The sequence below is a fragment of the Plectrocnemia conspersa genome, unplaced genomic scaffold (genome assembly GCF_051122295.1).
Source record: "Plectrocnemia conspersa isolate PC_06_02 unplaced genomic scaffold, ASM5112229v1 ptg000001l, whole genome shotgun sequence".
NCBI lineage: Eukaryota > Metazoa > Arthropoda > Insecta > Trichoptera > Polycentropodidae > Plectrocnemia > Plectrocnemia conspersa.
This window is the reverse complement of record NW_028277165.1, coordinates 2,490,821-2,509,101: the sequence shown is the minus strand read 5'-3', so window position 1 is coordinate 2,509,101 and position 18,281 is coordinate 2,490,821. Positions and strand designations below refer to the sequence as shown.

General features: G+C 30.6%; 4 protein-coding genes across 7 annotated transcripts; all 4 read right to left on the bottom strand.

Annotated features, from left to right (window-relative positions):
* Positions 1-1,382: 1,382 nt before the first annotated feature.
* Positions 1,383-5,744, bottom strand: LOC148238429 (uncharacterized). Of its 2 annotated transcripts, none has more exons than XM_088188137.1 (5): positions 5,675-5,744; positions 4,727-5,498; positions 4,098-4,173; positions 3,947-4,029; positions 1,383-3,869 (listed from the first exon to the last, which is right to left on the bottom strand). In XM_088188137.1, exons 3-5 carry the CDS (start codon positions 4,108-4,110, stop codon positions 2,043-2,045), a joined length of 1,923 nt encoding a protein of 640 aa, XP_088044263.1. In that variant the 5' UTR covers positions 4,111-4,173; positions 4,727-5,498; positions 5,675-5,744; the 3' UTR covers positions 1,383-2,042. The 2 variants fall into 2 exon arrangements, with proteins under 2 accessions (XP_088044263.1, XP_088044252.1); XM_088188126.1 differs by having other exon boundaries at positions 5,434-5,498.
* Positions 5,745-7,406: 1,662 nt separating this feature from the next.
* On the bottom strand, positions 7,407-10,219 carry LOC148238428 (uncharacterized). 2 transcript variants are annotated; one of them, XM_088202649.1, is made up of 5 exons: positions 9,915-10,219; positions 9,089-9,153; positions 8,953-9,028; positions 8,795-8,877; positions 7,407-8,717 (listed from the first exon to the last, which is right to left on the bottom strand). In XM_088202649.1, exons 1-5 carry the CDS (start codon positions 10,075-10,077, stop codon positions 7,947-7,949), a joined length of 1,158 nt encoding a protein of 385 aa, XP_088058775.1. In that variant the 5' UTR covers positions 10,078-10,219; the 3' UTR covers positions 7,407-7,946. The 2 variants fall into 2 exon arrangements, with proteins under 2 accessions (XP_088058775.1, XP_088058781.1); XM_088202655.1 differs by lacking the exon at positions 9,915-10,219 and adding an exon at positions 9,334-9,394.
* A 1,653-nt stretch (positions 10,220-11,872) lies between these two features.
* On the bottom strand, positions 11,873-13,954 carry LOC148238427 (uncharacterized). The gene is made up of 5 exons (XM_088202640.1): positions 13,884-13,954; positions 13,636-13,700; positions 13,358-13,433; positions 13,201-13,283; positions 11,873-13,125 (listed from the first exon to the last, which is right to left on the bottom strand). The coding sequence occupies exons 1-5, from the start codon at positions 13,900-13,902 to the stop codon at positions 12,208-12,210; spliced, it is 1,161 nt and encodes a 386-aa protein (XP_088058766.1). The 5' UTR covers positions 13,903-13,954; the 3' UTR covers positions 11,873-12,207.
* A 929-nt stretch (positions 13,955-14,883) lies between these two features.
* Positions 14,884-17,474, bottom strand: LOC148238426 (uncharacterized). 2 transcript variants are annotated; one of them, XM_088202569.1, is made up of 4 exons: positions 17,364-17,474; positions 16,915-16,979; positions 16,681-16,756; positions 14,884-16,605 (listed from the first exon to the last, which is right to left on the bottom strand). In XM_088202569.1, exons 1-4 carry the CDS (start codon positions 17,380-17,382, stop codon positions 15,278-15,280), a joined length of 1,488 nt encoding a protein of 495 aa, XP_088058695.1. In that variant the 5' UTR covers positions 17,383-17,474; the 3' UTR covers positions 14,884-15,277. The 2 variants fall into 2 exon arrangements, with proteins under 2 accessions (XP_088058695.1, XP_088058705.1); XM_088202579.1 differs by lacking the exon at positions 17,364-17,474 and adding an exon at positions 17,072-17,286 and having other exon boundaries at positions 16,915-17,000.
* Between the last annotated feature and the right edge of the window lie 807 nt (positions 17,475-18,281).

Here is an 18,281-nt window from a genome sequence, read left to right as displayed (position 1 = left end):
ATAAATTATAGTATTAAACCCTTTGCCTGCTACGCTGTTAAAAAAATTGCTGTCACGTGTTAATCGATTCACGCTTCTGTATAATCATATAAAATATATAAAAGCAATTTTTCATGTCACTGTCACGCTAACGATGTAACAAGTAACAAATTCATTTACCTTTTCAAGCATCATAACGTTTCAACGTTTCAAGAACAATCGTCATTTATTTAATGTTATCATAAACAACGATACATCGTTGTTTAACAATAATAAGTAAAATATAAATTATTTTTAATAACAGTTGAGGTGATTTTGAGTCATTTTTTAAAATTTCTATAATGCGAGAAATGTTTTTTTAAAAAAATTGCTCAACGTGCGCAAAAATATAAAAAAGAGTGTATTTATTTAGGTCTTTATGGCCAAAATTTGGTGGCGCTCTAGTAACACTGGCGTAACGGACACACTCTTCTCGTGGCAACTTCAACGGGCTCTTTTATTTATGTATTGGTAAAGTGACTAGACGTCCAGAGCCGGCCCTAGATTATTTTGCGCCCCATGCAAAAACTAAATTTGCGCCCCCTCCCCCCACCCTAATAATACTTTAATAACTCATTACATGAGCGCAAAAATATAATTGAAATTAAAGTAATTTGATATTACATATATTTGACACCATACTCTTTTTTGCGATTGGTATTCAGGTATTGGTATTTAAGAATTTGTAGTTTTATTTTCGTCGCGATTTTTTACGCGTGAAATAATCTAAAGAGTACACAGTAGTGTATACAAAAAAATATCAGATTATATTCTTTAACAATATTGTTTGATAATTTTAAGTGAATATTGCGCCTTTATTTGGTATCACGGCGCCCCACAGGATCTAGCGCCCCAGGCGATCGCCTGTACTGCCTGCCCCTCGGGCCGGCCCTGTAGACGTCTTACTTATAAATTTTGCCCTTTTGTTTCCTAATTGAACAAATGATTCTGAAATGCCCTTTTTTACAAAAAAATCCAATAAAGCCTTTAAACAAGAATAACATATTTTCGAAATGCCTTTTTTTACCTCCCACCTCCTCGTTTGCTATTTTTCACCTTTGTTCTGTTTTTTTTTTGTATTATATTATATACATAGCTTTAAAATAAATACTTGTTTTTGCCAGATGAATAATTTTATAAAAGCTTATATTATGTTTAAATATCTTGAATTTACTTTTTCTGATCCTTGCTGAACTAAATGATTAAACTTTCTATAACATTGTTTTATTATTTTTTTAGCTTCTTTTAAACATAAATATATTTTTACCAATAATTCCCCAAAGATCTTGAAGGGTAGCCAAATAAATCGGCCTTCACTGTATCTTTTGTATTGTGTATTAGGAACGAATAATAACTGCAGTATAATTTATTCAAGATTTTATTAAACACTGACGTAAGTTTATTTCCTAAATTACATTTTAAATTAAAAAATAGTATATGATGTTGTAAATATTTTTTATATTTTACGGTCAATAAACTAAGGAAATTTATTGTTAGTACATTTGGAAAGGTAGGCTATTGTTTATTTTATAGAATTCAGCGCGACTTAATAACAAATCACTGAACTTTGGATGCACACAGAAGTAAAACTGAAATTTAGCTGATAAATTTGTGTTAGTTTTCTGAATAAGTATTAATCAGCTAATGAGAACGATTAGAATATCCTTAAATTTTATTAGAAAGTTTAATGACATCATATGGCACATAATTAAAATAGAAAATCTATGTAATCTCAATGTTATCCCAAATTGAGTTCAAATTTATATCTGGTATTCAAATATACTTCTGGTATATATCCGTTATTATGTTAACTTAATCTGAGTCCAGTTCGTGAAAAACATCGCAATGAGTTCGCCTACGTTTTGAGAGAAAATCTTTAATTATGAATGCTTTTAGATATTATCCAACTTCAAAATAACAAACATCACAGTAAATTTTCATAGAGTTTAAAAAGCTGCTATTATATTATATTTGAATGCTTTCCAAAAGCATTATAATATATAGTATAAAGGTTAACTTTTAGTTTAAAGTGCATCAACATGGGTTTGCATATGTCGTGAGAGATGGAATTTTTTTTTGAACGATTTTTCACATTGCTTACATTGAAAGTCACGAGTATCGCTATGTATTCGCATATGTTGTGAAAGATGGTCTTGGCGTTTGAATGCACTTCCACATTTTTCACATGCAAAGGCACGAACCTCGCTATGAGTTTTGATATGCACTGACAGTTTGCTTTTAATTTTAAACGTTTTACCACATTGTTTACATTCATATGAACAAGCATCGCTATGAGTTCGCATATGTTGTGAAAGATAAATTTGACATGTGAATGCTATTCCACAGGTTTCACATTCAAAGCCAGGAACCTCACTATGAGTTTTCATATGCACCGAAAGGCTGCTTTTATATTTAAAAGCTTTTTCACATTTATCACATTCAAAGGCACAAGCATCATTATGAGTTCGCATATGGACTGAAAGTTTGTTTTTAATTGTAAATGTTTTCCCACATTTTTCACATTCAAAGGTACAAGCATCGCAATAAGTATGCATATGTCGTGTAAGATAAAATTTACATGTAAATGCTTTTCCACATTTTTCACATTCAAAATCACGAGCATTATTATGAGTTTTAATATGTTGAAAAAAATAGGTTTTATTTTTATATGATTTTTCACATTTATCACACTTAAAGTCACGAACATTGCTATGAGTTTTTATATGCCTTAAAAGTGTGCTATTATCTTTGAATGCTTTTCCACATTTTTCACATTCAAAGTCACGAGTAAGGGTATGTGTTCGCATATGTTGTGAAAGATAAAATCGAGATTTGAATGTTTTTCCACATTTTTCACATTCAAAGTTACGAACATTGCTATGAGTTATCATATGCACTGAAAGGCTACTTTTATTTTTAAATACTTTTCCACAATTATCACATCCTAAAACACTATTAGATTTCATATGGTGTGAAAGATCATTACGATGAGTTTGCATATGTCGTGAAAGATGGGTTTGTTTTTTGTATGCTTTTCCACATTCCTCACATTCAAAGTCACGAACATCGCTATGAGTTTTTATATGCTCTGAAAGTCTTCTTTTAAATTTAAATGCTTTTCCACATATATCACATTCAAAGTCACGAATATCGCTATGAGTTCGCATATGTTGAGAAAGTAAGTATTTTATTTTGAATGCTTTTCCACATTTCTCACATTTAAAGTCACGAACATCGCTATGAATTTTTATATGTTCCAAAAGCCTTCTTTTTTCTTTAAATGCTTTTCCGCATCTTTCACATTCAAAGTCACGAACGTTGCTATGAATTCGCATATGTTGTGAAAGTAAGTTTTTAGTTATGAATGCTTTTCCACATTTGTCACATTCAAAGTCGTGAACATTGCTATGAGAACGCATATGTTGTAAAAGTAAGTATTTAGTTATGAATGCTTTTCCACATTTGACACAAATAAAGTCACGGACATTGCTATGAATTCGCATATGTTGTGAAAGTAAGTATTTAGTTATAAATGCTTTTCTACATTTGTCACATTGAAACTCACGAACATTGCTATGCGTTTGAATGTGGTATGAAAGTGAGATTTTATATTTAAACGCTTTTCCACATTCGTCACATTTAAAGTCACGTGCATCGCTATGTGTTTGCATATGGTGTGAAAGTGAGATTTTATACTTATACGCTTTTCCACATTTATCACATGCAAAGTCACGAACGTCCCTATGAATTACCATATGTCTTGAAAGACATCTTTGAGAGTTAAATACTTTCCCACATTTATCACACTCATTTTCATAAGAAACTCTGGTACATTTTTCTCTTTCCGGATTCTAAAATATTCATTTGAACGATTACATAATTTGTAATTAGCAAAATATAAAGAAATCGATATATATTTAATTCTTACTTTGGTAGTGTTTTTAATTTGGTCAGATAAAACGTCCACACCAATAGTATTTGCCTTAAGTACATCTTTAACATCGTGCATTTCTGAAATTATATAATAACCAATAATATAAATACATTGAAATGTAACAGAATGCTGTAATATGTCAAACCTATATCAAACATGTCCCCTACGTTGTTAATATGGGTATCTCCACTGCCATCGTATTCACATTTTACATTTTCAATCTTAAAAAAAAATTGTATTGAATTAATATAAGTGGACTAGATTTTGAAAATAGCAGAGGACACTAAAAATATAAAGGCTATTTCCGAAATTTTTGTTCGATGAAGACATAGAATTACAAATTGCTTTGAGGCCTAAAATATTTTTTTTAAATCTGTCAGGGATCTTATTCTTGAAACTTGCGTTAATGACTGTGACCAAAAATGATCATTCATAAATAAGGATACAGGACAATATAGTGTGAAGGAAGGGACCATACAAAGGCCCTCGTTACGACTAAAAAAAAGGGTTACTTAAATAATACCCAATGATTCTCTAGTGCATTGAATGAATATTTCTTTGTTATGAAACGGTCACGAGAAACAATATATCACCGGAAGACAAAAAGTACCATAAGGTCACATTATTACCACTGCACAATTCGACCTAAGAGATGTCCATCAAGCAAATGCCACTTTCTAAAGGCGTATACATATTTCGTTGTTCTAAGAAGCAAGTGCAACGATTGGCTGGATGATCGCTGCATGATTGTGATTGGTCAGCAAGTTTGCATACTTAAGGCACGTCTTCAATGAAGATGGGGCATACATCAGGAGACACTAGCAGACACTTCCCGCCCGCAGACAACATACGGTCATAGACGCTCACATTCTGAGATGGACCCCACAATACGAGCACCGCAGCAGAGAGGGAGCAACCTTCACAATACTGTCGCTGCCACACTAATCAGAACTCTAAGGATCTTCTTCTGAAATCATAGTCTGTCGCAATATGTAATATAATCTAATAAAATTCTCACTAGTTTCCACCTGCGTCTTACTGGCTGCGAAGTCACACCCCTTAAGGTTACAAAACTTAAAAATCCATCTCGGAAATTTTTGCCCGAGAGGATAAAGGAGGGCAAATTACAGAGGGATTTTTTATATATATATTAAAACTGGTCTTTTTTTTGGTTTAAGACAACAATTAATTTTACTCTATGTTTAATAATTTATGATTTTAAAGGCTATATTCACCTATTGGCATTCTAAAAATAAGGATGCCATTGGGGGAGCTAATAAAAAGGTTATTTCGAAACAAGTTTTTTGAAAGGCCATCTCAGATCTTTTTTGAAAATGAGAAATTGCTACGGTAGCTTAAAAAAGGGGTCATGTAATGTAATAAAAGTTTTCTTCGTGGAGGTCAAAGAAGAACAAGCAAATATTTTGAGGAGAACGCTTGGTCACCTTAGTTAACAAGGGTTAAATATTACGTTTCCTTACCTCTACTTTACATTGTATCGTGTCGACAGAAACAAATGTTTCTTCGTCGTTTTCTATGTTAGCTTCTGCAATAATAAAGTTTAAAACGTGAAATTAACAAGCAACAAAATTATAGATGTTGTAAAATATATGTAACATATTTGTAACATAAATTAGAATCATGGAGATATAAGAGTAGCTATCAAGCAAATATTTCAATTGCTTATTGCTATTAGAAAAAATATATTAAAATTAAGAATACCGGTTTTGATAAACGCCATTGTAATTTAGCGTCAAGTTGACAGTAAACGTCAATATCGTTCATAAACAATGTTTCGCCCAAATACGACAATCTGTCGAGCATGAAAAATTCATTAAAATTATGAAAAAAATGTAAACGACAATGGTTTCATTTTAATAAAAATGTATACTAAAAATGAAATGAAGCTAAAAACAATCAAAATATAAAGTGCTAATTATGGTGGGGGGCAAAATTAGATGGCAGTCATCAACATTTTAGGGTTGTAACAAAATTAAATCCAGAATTAATATTTCACAGGATATTGAATACAATATTATTATATAGCTCTGTGCATACACAACCGATTCACTCGCGTGGGGCTCTACGCTCAAAGTCAAAATTAAATTAAAACGGACGTTAATATTATTTTTATCACAAAATGTGAAATTACAATTTATACACTTGTAGCAATTTTAGCGACGGGGTGGTGACAGGTGTCAATTAGACACAGATTGAGCCGCTGCAGTAATGTTTTATTGAATTATGAAGTTGTTTACATGTTTAAAAAGCGGACGCGAGACGACGCGTCCGAATACCTGGAAGATTGCCAGTGGAGAGAGAAACAGCGACGCCAGTGTTACCCAAATGCTGCCAAGCTTAGGCCATAACAAAATCTAAATTTAAATGTAAATTGGCCCCATCACAATATTTCATTTGTAGCGGCCCATTTCGTATTTAAATATATAGGTTTTATTACGGTCAAAACCTGGCAGCACTCATAACACCGAAGTGATGTAGGCACATTCTCTCACGGTCTCACGCACCGTCTATTTTAATATTTAAATTGCAAACATGTAACTATTATATTATCTCAATAAAATACTACTGCAGCGACTCAAGCTGTGTATATTTGCCACTCGTCACCATCCGTCGCCAAACATTCTCCGAAAAAACATGATGAAATCAAAATCGTGTGGATTCTGGTATCGGGTTTACCTTCTCAGACTTTGTATATCTTAAAATTCATATACCTAGATAGAGCTGGCCTCGCGCTCCACCAAAACCCAATCGTAAATTTTGCAGGAATCTTAGAAAGATTTGTATAAAATAAATAGGGGCCAGAACAACTTGAATGTGTGGTTTCTATGAATTAATATTTAACGTTTGCCTTTGTTACAATAAATTAAGAAAATACACAGAAATAAATTACCATTAAGAGGCATATGTTCGATCCTGTGTTTTATTCTGACAGTCCATGTTTTGAAAATTATAGGGTTATCAAATTTTAACGCAGCATTGATTCGAACATTTTTTATGTCGAGCTCATATTTAAAGTTAGAAATATTTTTACCGAGGAATTAATTCATAAATATTCAATAATGTAGAGATTCCTTAGTCACTGTATAATATATAGTTCTTAAATGACTTACTTTGATAAAAAAATTGCAAACGACTTTTTTTTCAGTTTTTGTAGTCTAGTTACTTTGCATTGTGTACATGCAATTAATTTATTATAATTTTGTATAATCATAATGTCGAACTGCTGGAATTACAATTATATATTTATTAGCGTATCTTATTTATTATTGAATGGAAATCCCTCCCCCCTACAAATGTCCCTGGGCGGATAACAAGTTTGGTTGCTTCTTTCGGAATAAATTAGAAATCCATGCTTCTAAACAAATTAGAAACACTCGTCGTTTTTGAATGCGAAATCTTATATGCTATAAGTTATTAATAAAAAACAATAATATTTATAACAATAATTGTTATTTTGCTTTTAATAAACGTAAATATACACTTTAAATGCATACTACATAGTTTTGGCACATATAATTTTAGTAATAAAATATAGACCTTTTAATACAAAATCATATGACAACTTTTTATAACAATTAAAGTATCTTTTCAAAAACATGTTTTTTCTTCAGCATCTTTTCACATGTTTTTTCTTCAAAATTTACTAGTCTTAAAATACAGTTTTAGGGACGGTGGTGGTGGCGGGTGGCAATTATACACAGATTGAGCCGCTGCAGTAGTATTTTTATTGATGATATGAGCTGTTTACATTGAAAAAGGGCGGACGCGAGACGATGCGTCCGAACGCCCGGAAGATCTTTTTAATAGTTACTAGTCCCATATTGAATATTAAACCAATAAATGCAGTAATTTCATTAAAATTAACCATTAATTAAGTTACCAAGATCGATGAATTGATATTTGTTTTATTCGAGAATTTTTCACATTCGAAAACACTATGAGATTTCATATGGTATAAATGATGGCTTTTAATTTAAAGTGCATGGATATGGGTTTGCATATGTCGTGAAAGATGAAATTTTTTTTTGAATGCCTTTCCACATTGTTCACATTCAAAGTCACGAATATTGCTATGAGTTAACATATGTTGTGAAAGATACATTTGACATTTAAATGTTTTACTACATTTATCACATCCTAGAAGACTATGAGAATTCATATTGTAAGAATGTTGGCTTTTAGTTTTAAGTGCATCGCTATGAATTTGCATATGTCGTGAAAGATGGATTTGACGTTTAAATGCTTTACCACATTTTTCACATTCAAACTCACGAACATCTCTATGAGTTTTAATATGCTCTGAAAGTCTTACTTTAACTTTAAATGCTTTACCACAAATTTCACATTCAAAATCACGAACATCACTATGGGTTCGCATATGTTGTAAAAATTTGTATTTAGTTAGGTATACTTTTCCACATTCGTCACATTTAAAATCGGGAGTATCGCTATGAATTTGCATATGTTGTGAAAGTGAGATTTTATATTTATATGCTTTTCCACATTTTTCACATTCAAAATCACAATTATCGCTATGAGTTTTCATATGCTTTGAAAGTATAATTTTAGCTTTGAATGCTTTTCCACATTTTTCACATTCAAAGTCACGAACGTCGCTATGAATTAGCATATGTCTTGAAAGACATTTTTTTGAATTAAAAGCTTTTCCACATTTGTCACACTCATTTTTATAAGAAATTTCATGCAAACGTTGAGATTTGATATACTCATTCTTTTCCGGATTCTAAAATATTAATTTTAATCATTACATAATTTGTAAATATTTAAATATATAGAAATGAAAATCTATTCGACTATTACTTTGGTGGCATTGTAAATTTGGCGTGATGAAACGTCCACAGTTATGGTATTTGACTTAAGCACATCCTTAACATCATGCATTTCTATAATTAAATTAAAGGTCAATAATTAAAATACATTAATATGTAACAATATGCTGTAATATGAATTAATCTTACCTAGTTCGAACATGTCGTCTAAGTCGTTTATGTGTGTGTCTTCGCTGCTATCATATTCACTTTTTACATTTTGGATCTTAAAAAAATATTATTTAAGAGTATGTGTTTACAATGGTTACATATTACATTTCATTACCTCGACTTTACATTGTATAATGTCAACAGAAGCAAATGTTCCTGCCTCGCTTCCTATGTCAGCTTCTGCAATGATTAAGGTTTTACAGGGAATATCAAATTATCTAATTTAAAATTAACGATGTCTTGAAATGTATGTCTAATTAACTGATATTTTTAACATAAAGTAGAGTCATAGAAAAGTGAAGTTAGCTCTCAAGCTGAAGATTTTTATTGTTAATTTCAGTCACAAACAATTTGGTTTACCAGTTTTTATAAACGCCATCGTTACTTAGCGTCAAGTTGACAGTAAACGTCAAAATTATTTGGTCCAAATACAACGATTTGTCGGACATGAAGGATTTTTATTGTCAGTTTGGAGTGGTCTAATGACAATTTATTAAATAACTAAACTACTAATGTTAATTCATTTTTTAATACACGCAGAATAATATTAACATTTATTTTTAATTATATTAGGATAATAATTATAATACAGCTTCCATACATTATGTCACAGGCTTAGGGGATAGTGGTGTCAGCGGAATAGTGACAGTGTGAAAAAAAGAGGAGTCTGGCTTAATGAAATATTATTATATAGGTCGGGAAGGGGTAAAAACTTCATATAAACCTGTGACGTAATTTATGAAAACCACCTAATCTAAATATAATTGAAAATTCACCTATATTTTAATTAATGAATTGTAATATTACGCAAAACACTAATTCAATTTATTAAATATTATGTAAAAATGCAATAAAATATTAAAATGGATGGTTGTTAGAGACTAGTGTAGGACATAGACAATTTTTCCAGGCAATAACATTGAGGCATATTCTTTATTTACCCCCAGAGGAGACTGATGGTAGTTGTTTCATTACTAAACACCTATGTGTAAAGTTCTTCCTTCTAAAATTAAAAAAATATGCGTCTATTATCATTACTGTGCTGTACAAAAAACTGAAAAATAAGGGTTTTTTTCTCTGACTTATTTTGCTCTGAATTTGCATTCAACGTGTATAGGTTTTAGCGAGACAATTAATCTTTCTAGATTGTAACATGCGACAGATTCTATGAGACAAAACTTAAGGGGTCTGAAGACTCGACTTCCAGTCAGCTATCTGCACACAAAAACTAAAACGATCTTGCGGAAACTTGCATGACTGAATTATGCTGAACGCCGAACTCTTTAATGATAGATACGCAGTATTCAGCAAGTCGATGTAACAGAGGCGGAGATGTGCTTTTGGCTGTTCGCACAGATTGTGTACGTGGTATGCGCAGGCTTCTTCGGATGAACGCCAGATTCGCATACCTCGTGTGTTCGCGAACGACGCTTTACAGGGGGTCATACAGGCATCGGAGTCTGAGGTTTGGCTGGTTTTTGACTGTCGGTCCCGACCATTGAGTAAAAAAATAAATAGAGAGGGTGATGCATATTAAAAATCGTAGCGTATTCTGGATCGCCGACAGACACAATGACCTTGCGACGTTTGACAAACGAATTTGTAATTTGTGACATTTATAATTTCTTAATTTATATTTTTCATTATTAATTTACATTATTAAGTTAAGTAGCTAATTACTTTCATTTTTTGGTTGTGAAAGTGACTGTGTTTTCGCAATAATTTCTTAGCAGAGTGCAATTTTTCTTTCTCTTATAATTGATGAAATTGTATTATAAAACTTCATTCAATATTACTACCCAAACTTTCTCTAAATATTTGTTTGGATTCCAATAAATTCCTTATTAATTTAAGCATGTGACACAGATCTAAAAAAAACTACTACGGGTTTCTGAGTGCATGGATGCGGAACAGTAGTTTTAAGATCATTATATTGTAAATTACAGCCCAAATTTTATATCATAGAAAAGTTAGCAGGACAACCGTCATTTGTTACAGAAACCACATCTATATTGCATTTGTGTACTTTTTTTAAACATAATTGTAATAAATTAGCATTTTGTATGCCTGATATTGTATCTAATAAAAAAAATGATACCAGTAATTTCCACCTACCGTTTACGCACACAATCATGAAAACTAGTGCTTCTTTTGCAGTTGATAAGCAATCGCTGTCTATGCCTCTACTCATGTCTATGTAACCATGAAAACGTTTCCCATCCCTTTCGGTAAATTTTCTGATTGCGACTTCATCTATAACTAAATTGCAAACTAGTTTATAATTCGTCGATTGAGATTTTATTGCTTTAAATGCTTCAAATGTAAACCCTAGATTTCCGTTTAAGTGTTGATACCATTTACCGATGGTTCTTTGGTGAGGCAGGTTAAAATTTGAAGTCAGTCGAACATATTGATAAGCTTTAGAAGAATAAAAAAATGTTAAGTGTATAATATTACTAACCTTAATATGTGACAAAAATATTTACTAATGAAATATTATTTTCATCATTTATATTTAATTTGATATTAAATATAAATGCGAAGTATGGAATGCGCAACCCTAGTCAAATGTGCGGTTACAAGCATTGCTACAAGATGCGCAGACTAGCTTATATTTTTCTTTGCACGATTTTTTAGTACGCGTCTCCGCCTCTATTTATTTCTTTACTTCATGGTCCCGACCGATGCAACGAGATAACCGAAACACACAAAACTCGAATAATTATTTAACGAATCGATCCTGATTTCCAAACACACAGAACTCATCATAAAAGTCTATAAACATTTTAATTTGTATTAAATTATATACGTTTTGAATTCAGATGTTACTCGAACAAATTATATGGTTTAAAAAAGTGGTATACAACATGTAGGACAATTTTACAAAAACAAGAAAAAATATATGAAATAGTATTTATTACAAAAATAAATTACATACACATGGGTATGTATGATATATTGTAAATATAATTATATAAGTTGCGACTGACATTCGGCAGAGTAATCTTTGGCGAATAACATTGAAAGGCACAAATTACTAAATTACAAGTTTGTTGAAAATAGAAATAATTACCTAATATTAATTTATCGATAGACTAAAAGTAAAGAAAACAATATATTTATAGTATCTCATACTTTGGTAACAAGGTAACGAGCATCGCTGTTGCTCTTCATATTTTTTATATTTTAATGGTTTTCGAATTTACAATGTTACAAAATTTTGAATTAAGGTAATTATATTTTTGTGATACTTATGTCTTCAAATTTGGTATGTGTTCGCATATGTCTTAAAAGTGTACTATTATCTTTAAATGCTTTTCCACATTTTTCACATTTAAAAGCACGAACATTGCTATGAGTTCGAATATGTTGTGGAAGATGGGTTTTAGATTTGAAAGCTTTTCCACATTTGTCACATTTAAAGTCACGAAAATCTCTATGAATTTGCATATGTCGTGTAAGATGGGATTGAGATTTGTATGCTTTTCCACAAATTTCACATCCATACTCACGAAGATCTTTATGAATTTTCATATGCACTGAAAGTCTTACTTTAACTTTGAACGCTTTACCACATAATTCACATTCAAAACTACGAACATCACTATGAGTTCGAATATGTTGTGATAATTTAAATTTAGTTGAGTATACTTTTTTACATTCATCACATTTAAAGTCAGGAGTATCGCTATGAATTTGCATATGTCGTAAAAGTGAGACTCTATATTTATATGCTTTTCCACATTTTTCACATACAAAATCATAATTATCGCTATGAGTTTTTATATGTTTTAGAAGTCTGCTATTATATTTAAATACTTTTCCACATTTTTCACATTTCGAGTCACTAGAGTTGCTATGAATTAGCATATGTGTTAAAAGACATTTTTTTGATTTGAATGCTTTTCCACATTTTTTACATTTGAAATCACAATTATCACTATGAGTTTTCATATGCTTTAAAAGTATAATTTTATCTTTAAATGTTTTTCCACATTTGTCACATTCAAAGCCAAAAGGGTCGCTATGAATTAGCAAATGTCTTGAGAGACATTTTTTTGAATTAAATGCTTTTCCACAATTGTCACACTCATATTTGCAAGAAACCTCATGCAAACGTTGAGATTTAATAGACTCATCCTTTTCCAGATTCTAAAATATTAATTTTAATTTACGTAAGTTGTAAATATCTAAATATATAGAAAAGAAAATCTATTCAACAATTACTTTGGTGCCATTGTAAATTTGGTGAGATGAAACGTCCATGCCAATGGTATTTAATTTAAGTACATCCTTAACATCATGCAGTTCTATAATTATAATAAAGTAAATTATTAAAATACATTGAAATGTAACAATATGCTGTAATATTAATTAACCTAACCTATTTCGAACATGTCGTCTACGTCGTTTATGTATGTATCCTCGCTGCTAGCGTATTCGCTATTTACATTTTCCATCTAAAAAAATACTATAAAAGATGATACGTTTACATTGGTTACATATAGGGCTGCCAGGCGTCCAGGTATTCCGGGATTATCCCGGCATAAAATCTACCAACATGTATATATATATATATCAAAATACGACTTTGGATGATGTAATATCCTGTTTGGATGTCAACAAATCTGGCAACCCTACTTGCATATTGCATTTCATTACCTGGACTTTGCACTGTATCATCTCAATGGAAGCAAATATTTCTTCCTCATCTTTTATGTCAGCCTCTGCAAAGATGAAGATTAATACTTACAGAGGATATCAAAGTATCTAATTCAAAATAAGGAAGTCGTGAAATGTATGTCATATTAACTGATACTTGTAACATAAACTAGTTATGGAGAAGTTAAATAAGTTTTCGAGCAAAGATTTTAATTGTGAATAGTTTCAATAAAGCAAATTGGGTTTACCATTTTTGATTAACGCCATCGTTACTTAGCATAAAGTTTATAGTAAACGTCAAAACGACTCATAGATAATGTTTGGTCCAAATACGACGATTTGTCGGACATGAAGGAGTTAAAATCTCATTAGATTTAAATTGTTAGTTTGGAATAGTTCTAATGACAATTAATAAATAATTAGTACTCTAAATTTCTTTTTTAATTTAGGCTATATAATATTCAAATTAAAAGTATAATTTAATTTTATTATATATGTAATTTTAATATTAATACAACTGAAAATTCACCAATGCTTCAAGTTATTTATTTTTTTATTAAAAATAATTGAATATTGATTTTTAAATGCAATAGAACAGCGTATGCCACGGCTTCCAATTTTTTACTTATACATTCACGCGTGCTAAGGCCGAGTCGCACGAAAATAAAATTTATTGTTTGCTGTTTTTGTTTCTACCTGCGCTGCAATGACGGTTATTATCTGGAAACTCCAACGTATCGGCATACTTTGGCGAGTTTATGCAGATATCGATATTAATGTTACGCGTACGAAATGTAATTAAAAACATTGCAAAAATTAATAAAATATTTTTTTTATATAGTGATACAAATTATATACTTATAATATGTATAAATTTACATACATAGAAAGTATATTTACAGAAAATTTACATATTTAAAAATACAATAGTTTACATATAAAAAATAAAATCACGGTTATGTTGAAAGTAAAAATACTAAATGTTTGAAGTATTATATATTAAAATCTACAAACAATTTTGGAATTTTTTAAATTTGTAAAAACTTCATTTTGTAAAAAATCTATCAATACCGTCTTCACTTATCGTATACGATTATGGCGGGTCATGCAAGCAGCGAAATCTGACGTTTGGCTGGTTTTCAACCGTTGGTCTCAACCGAGAGTAACAATCAGACGTTACTCGAACAAGTTTTAAGGTTACAACACATGGGTCAATTTTACAAAAACAAGAAATAATAAATGAAACAATTTTTATTAAAAAAATAATATATATTCACAATGAAAAACCGCTAATAAAGTTAAACATGGCTATGTATCTATATAATGTAAATATGATTATATTAGTTGCAGCTGACATTCAGCAGAGTAATCTATGGCGAATAGCGTTGAAAGTGCGCAAAATAAAATTACATTTGGAAAGGCACATACTACCAAATTACAATTTTGTTGCAAATGTTGTAGAAAATAAAAGTAATTATTTCATCGACAGATTTAAAGTAAATAAAAAACATATTTACAATATCTTGTATTTTGGTAACAATGTAATGAGCATCGCAATGGTTTTTAATATACCTTGAAAGGATTTTTTATATTTTAATGCTTTTGGAGTTTGCGTATGTTGCAAAATTTTGAACCAAGTTAATTATACTTTTGCAATACTTCCGTCTTCAAACTCGCTATGAGTTCGCATATGCCTTGAAAGTATACTATTGTCTTTAAATGCTTTTTCACATTTTTTACATTCAAAATTACGAGTATCGCTATGAATTCGCATATGTTGTGTTAGATGGATTTGAGATTTGAAAGCTTTTCCACATTTGTCACATTTAAAGTCACGAATATCGCTATGAGTTTTCATATGCCTTAAAAGTATGCTATTATATTTGAATGCTTTTCCACATTTTTCACATTCGAAGCCACGATTATTACTATGAGTTCGTATATGTTGTGAAAGATGGGTTAGAGATTTGAATGTTTTTCTACATTTTTCACATTTAAAGTCACGAAAATCGCTATGAATTTGCATATGTCGTGAAAGATGGGATTTTATTTTGAATGCTTTTCCACATATTTCACATCCAAAATCACGAACATGGCTATGAGTCTTTATATGCTCCAAAAGTCTACTTTTAACTCTAAATGCTCTTCCACATTTTTTACAATCAAAGTTCAGAACATCGCTATGAGTACGCATATGTTTTGAAAGAATGCATTTATCTATGAATGCTTTTCCACATTGCTCACATTCAAAATCACGAACATCGCTATGAGTTCGCATATGAGTTGAAAGAGTGTATTTACTTTTGAATGCTTTTCTACATTTTTCACATTTAAAATCGCGATCATCACGGTGAGTTATCAAATGCATCGATAAGCTGCTTTTATTTTTAAATGTTTTTCCACATTTGTCACATCCTAAAACACTATGAGATTTAAAATGACTTGAGTGTTGACTTTTAGATTTAGGTGCATCGCTATGAATTTGCATATGTTGTGTAAGATAGGATTTTATTTTGAATGTTTTTCCACATTTTTCACATCCAAAGTCACAAACATCGCTATGCGTTTTTATATGCTCCGAAAGGATACTTTTAAATTTAAACGCTCTTCCACATTTTTCACATTCAAATTTCCGAACATCGCTATGAATTAACATATGCTTTTTAAGATTTGATTTAGTTATAAATGTTTTTCCACATTTTTCACACTCAAAGTCACGAGCATTACTATGTGTTCGCATATGTTGTGAAAGATGGGATTGAGATTTAAATGCTTTTACACATTTTTCACATTTAACATCACGTATATTACTATGAGTTTTCATATGCCTTAAAAGTATACTTTTATCTCTAAATACTTTTCCACATTTTTCACATTCAAAGTTACAAATTTTGTTGGCATTGTCAATTAGGTGAGGTAAAATCACTCCGTTAGTAGTTGCCTTTAGTTCATCTTTAACATCGTGCATTTCTACAATTAAATTAAAATAAATTAATAAAATGCATTAAAACGTAACAAAGTGCTGTAATATTAATTATGACTAACCTATTTCGAACATGTCGTCTAAGTCGTTTATGTGTGTATCTTCGCTACTATCGTATTCGCATTTTACATTTTCAATCTTGAAACAAAAATACTGTTTAAGATAAGGTGACCAGATTTTGAAAATATCAAAAAAGGACACAAAAACAAAAATGTCATATCGGAAATTTTTGAGGACATTTGGTCAGCTTATTAAAGATCATGCTTGAACAGGGGTTACATATTATATTTCGTTACCTCGACTTTACATTGAATCGTGTCAACAGAAGTAAATAATCTTTCCTTGCCTTCTATGTCAGCTTCTAAAATGATACAATTTAAAACTTATAGAGAAAATCAGATTAAATAGTAAAAAATTAGCGACATATGAAAAGTATGTCATTGTTGAAAATACAATCAGCTTAGTTCAGTGGTATGTCGTTCAAACACATATTTCTAAAAACGGATCGTGTTCTGGCACTATTTGTTAGATTTGTTAAAATTCCTTTGAGCTGAATTTAATCATCATCGACAGCACAACAAACTAAATAACTAGGTTCATATAATCCTATAGGGAAGGGCGTTCCGGCACATCTTTTTTTAGAACTAAACCACTGGTTTCATTTTTAACTAATGATGAAAAGTGACAATAACTGTTAACCAAAAATTTTAATTGTTGCTATCATAAAAAAATAAAGTGATTATACCAGTTTTTATAAACGCCATTTTAACTTTGCGTCAAGTTGACAGTAAACGTCAAAATCGTATATACACAATGTGTGGACCAAATACAACGATTTTTCGAGCATGAAATATTGAAAACACTAAAACAGCATCATATTTGAATCGTTATTTTGGAATGTTTCTAATGAAAAATAACTTCTATTTTCAATTATTTTTCTAATCCAAGCTTTATCTTTGCCTGCTTTTAGGGATTATCAAAAATATATTTTAAAATAATTATTTAATTAAAAGTGTAGTTCAATTCAATATGTGTTGCAACAGAGAAATTTCAAGTGTTGCAGAACAATAATAAAATACGGTTTACTCAGTCAAAAATATCGACTTAAGAGTTTCCAGCAGTCATTGAATGACATTTGATATAGAAATTCATCTATGACGGAAACAACAGACTACCTGCTCTATAAAGCGACAAAAAACAAATAAACCTCAAATACATTACCCAGCAATAGTGAGGAAAATTGGGTAAGATGTAATAAAGAAAAATCTTTACTTTTGTTAAAGGATCTGGAAACTGTTTTAAAAATCATATTCTCAGGACTCCCGGACTAAAACCGAAAAAGAAGTACATAAATATCACGAAACACCTCTCCAACTTAGTCTACGAATTAGATTGTTTAGAGAAATAAAAACAGCAACAATGAAGGATCTAAACTCAAAAATGTGATCTAATTATCGAAAAATTGTTGAAGGAATTGTTAGAAAAAGACATAAAATTCATTATATTAATTTATATTGAGAGTAGCATACTAAAATGCAATCAATGGAAGGTTGCATAATTAATAATGATTTAAAAACCAGGAAAGGATATCACCGTCAAATTAGCCCTACAAATCAATTAGTTTGCTCCCGATCTTATCAAAAGTGTTCAAAATTTTTATCTT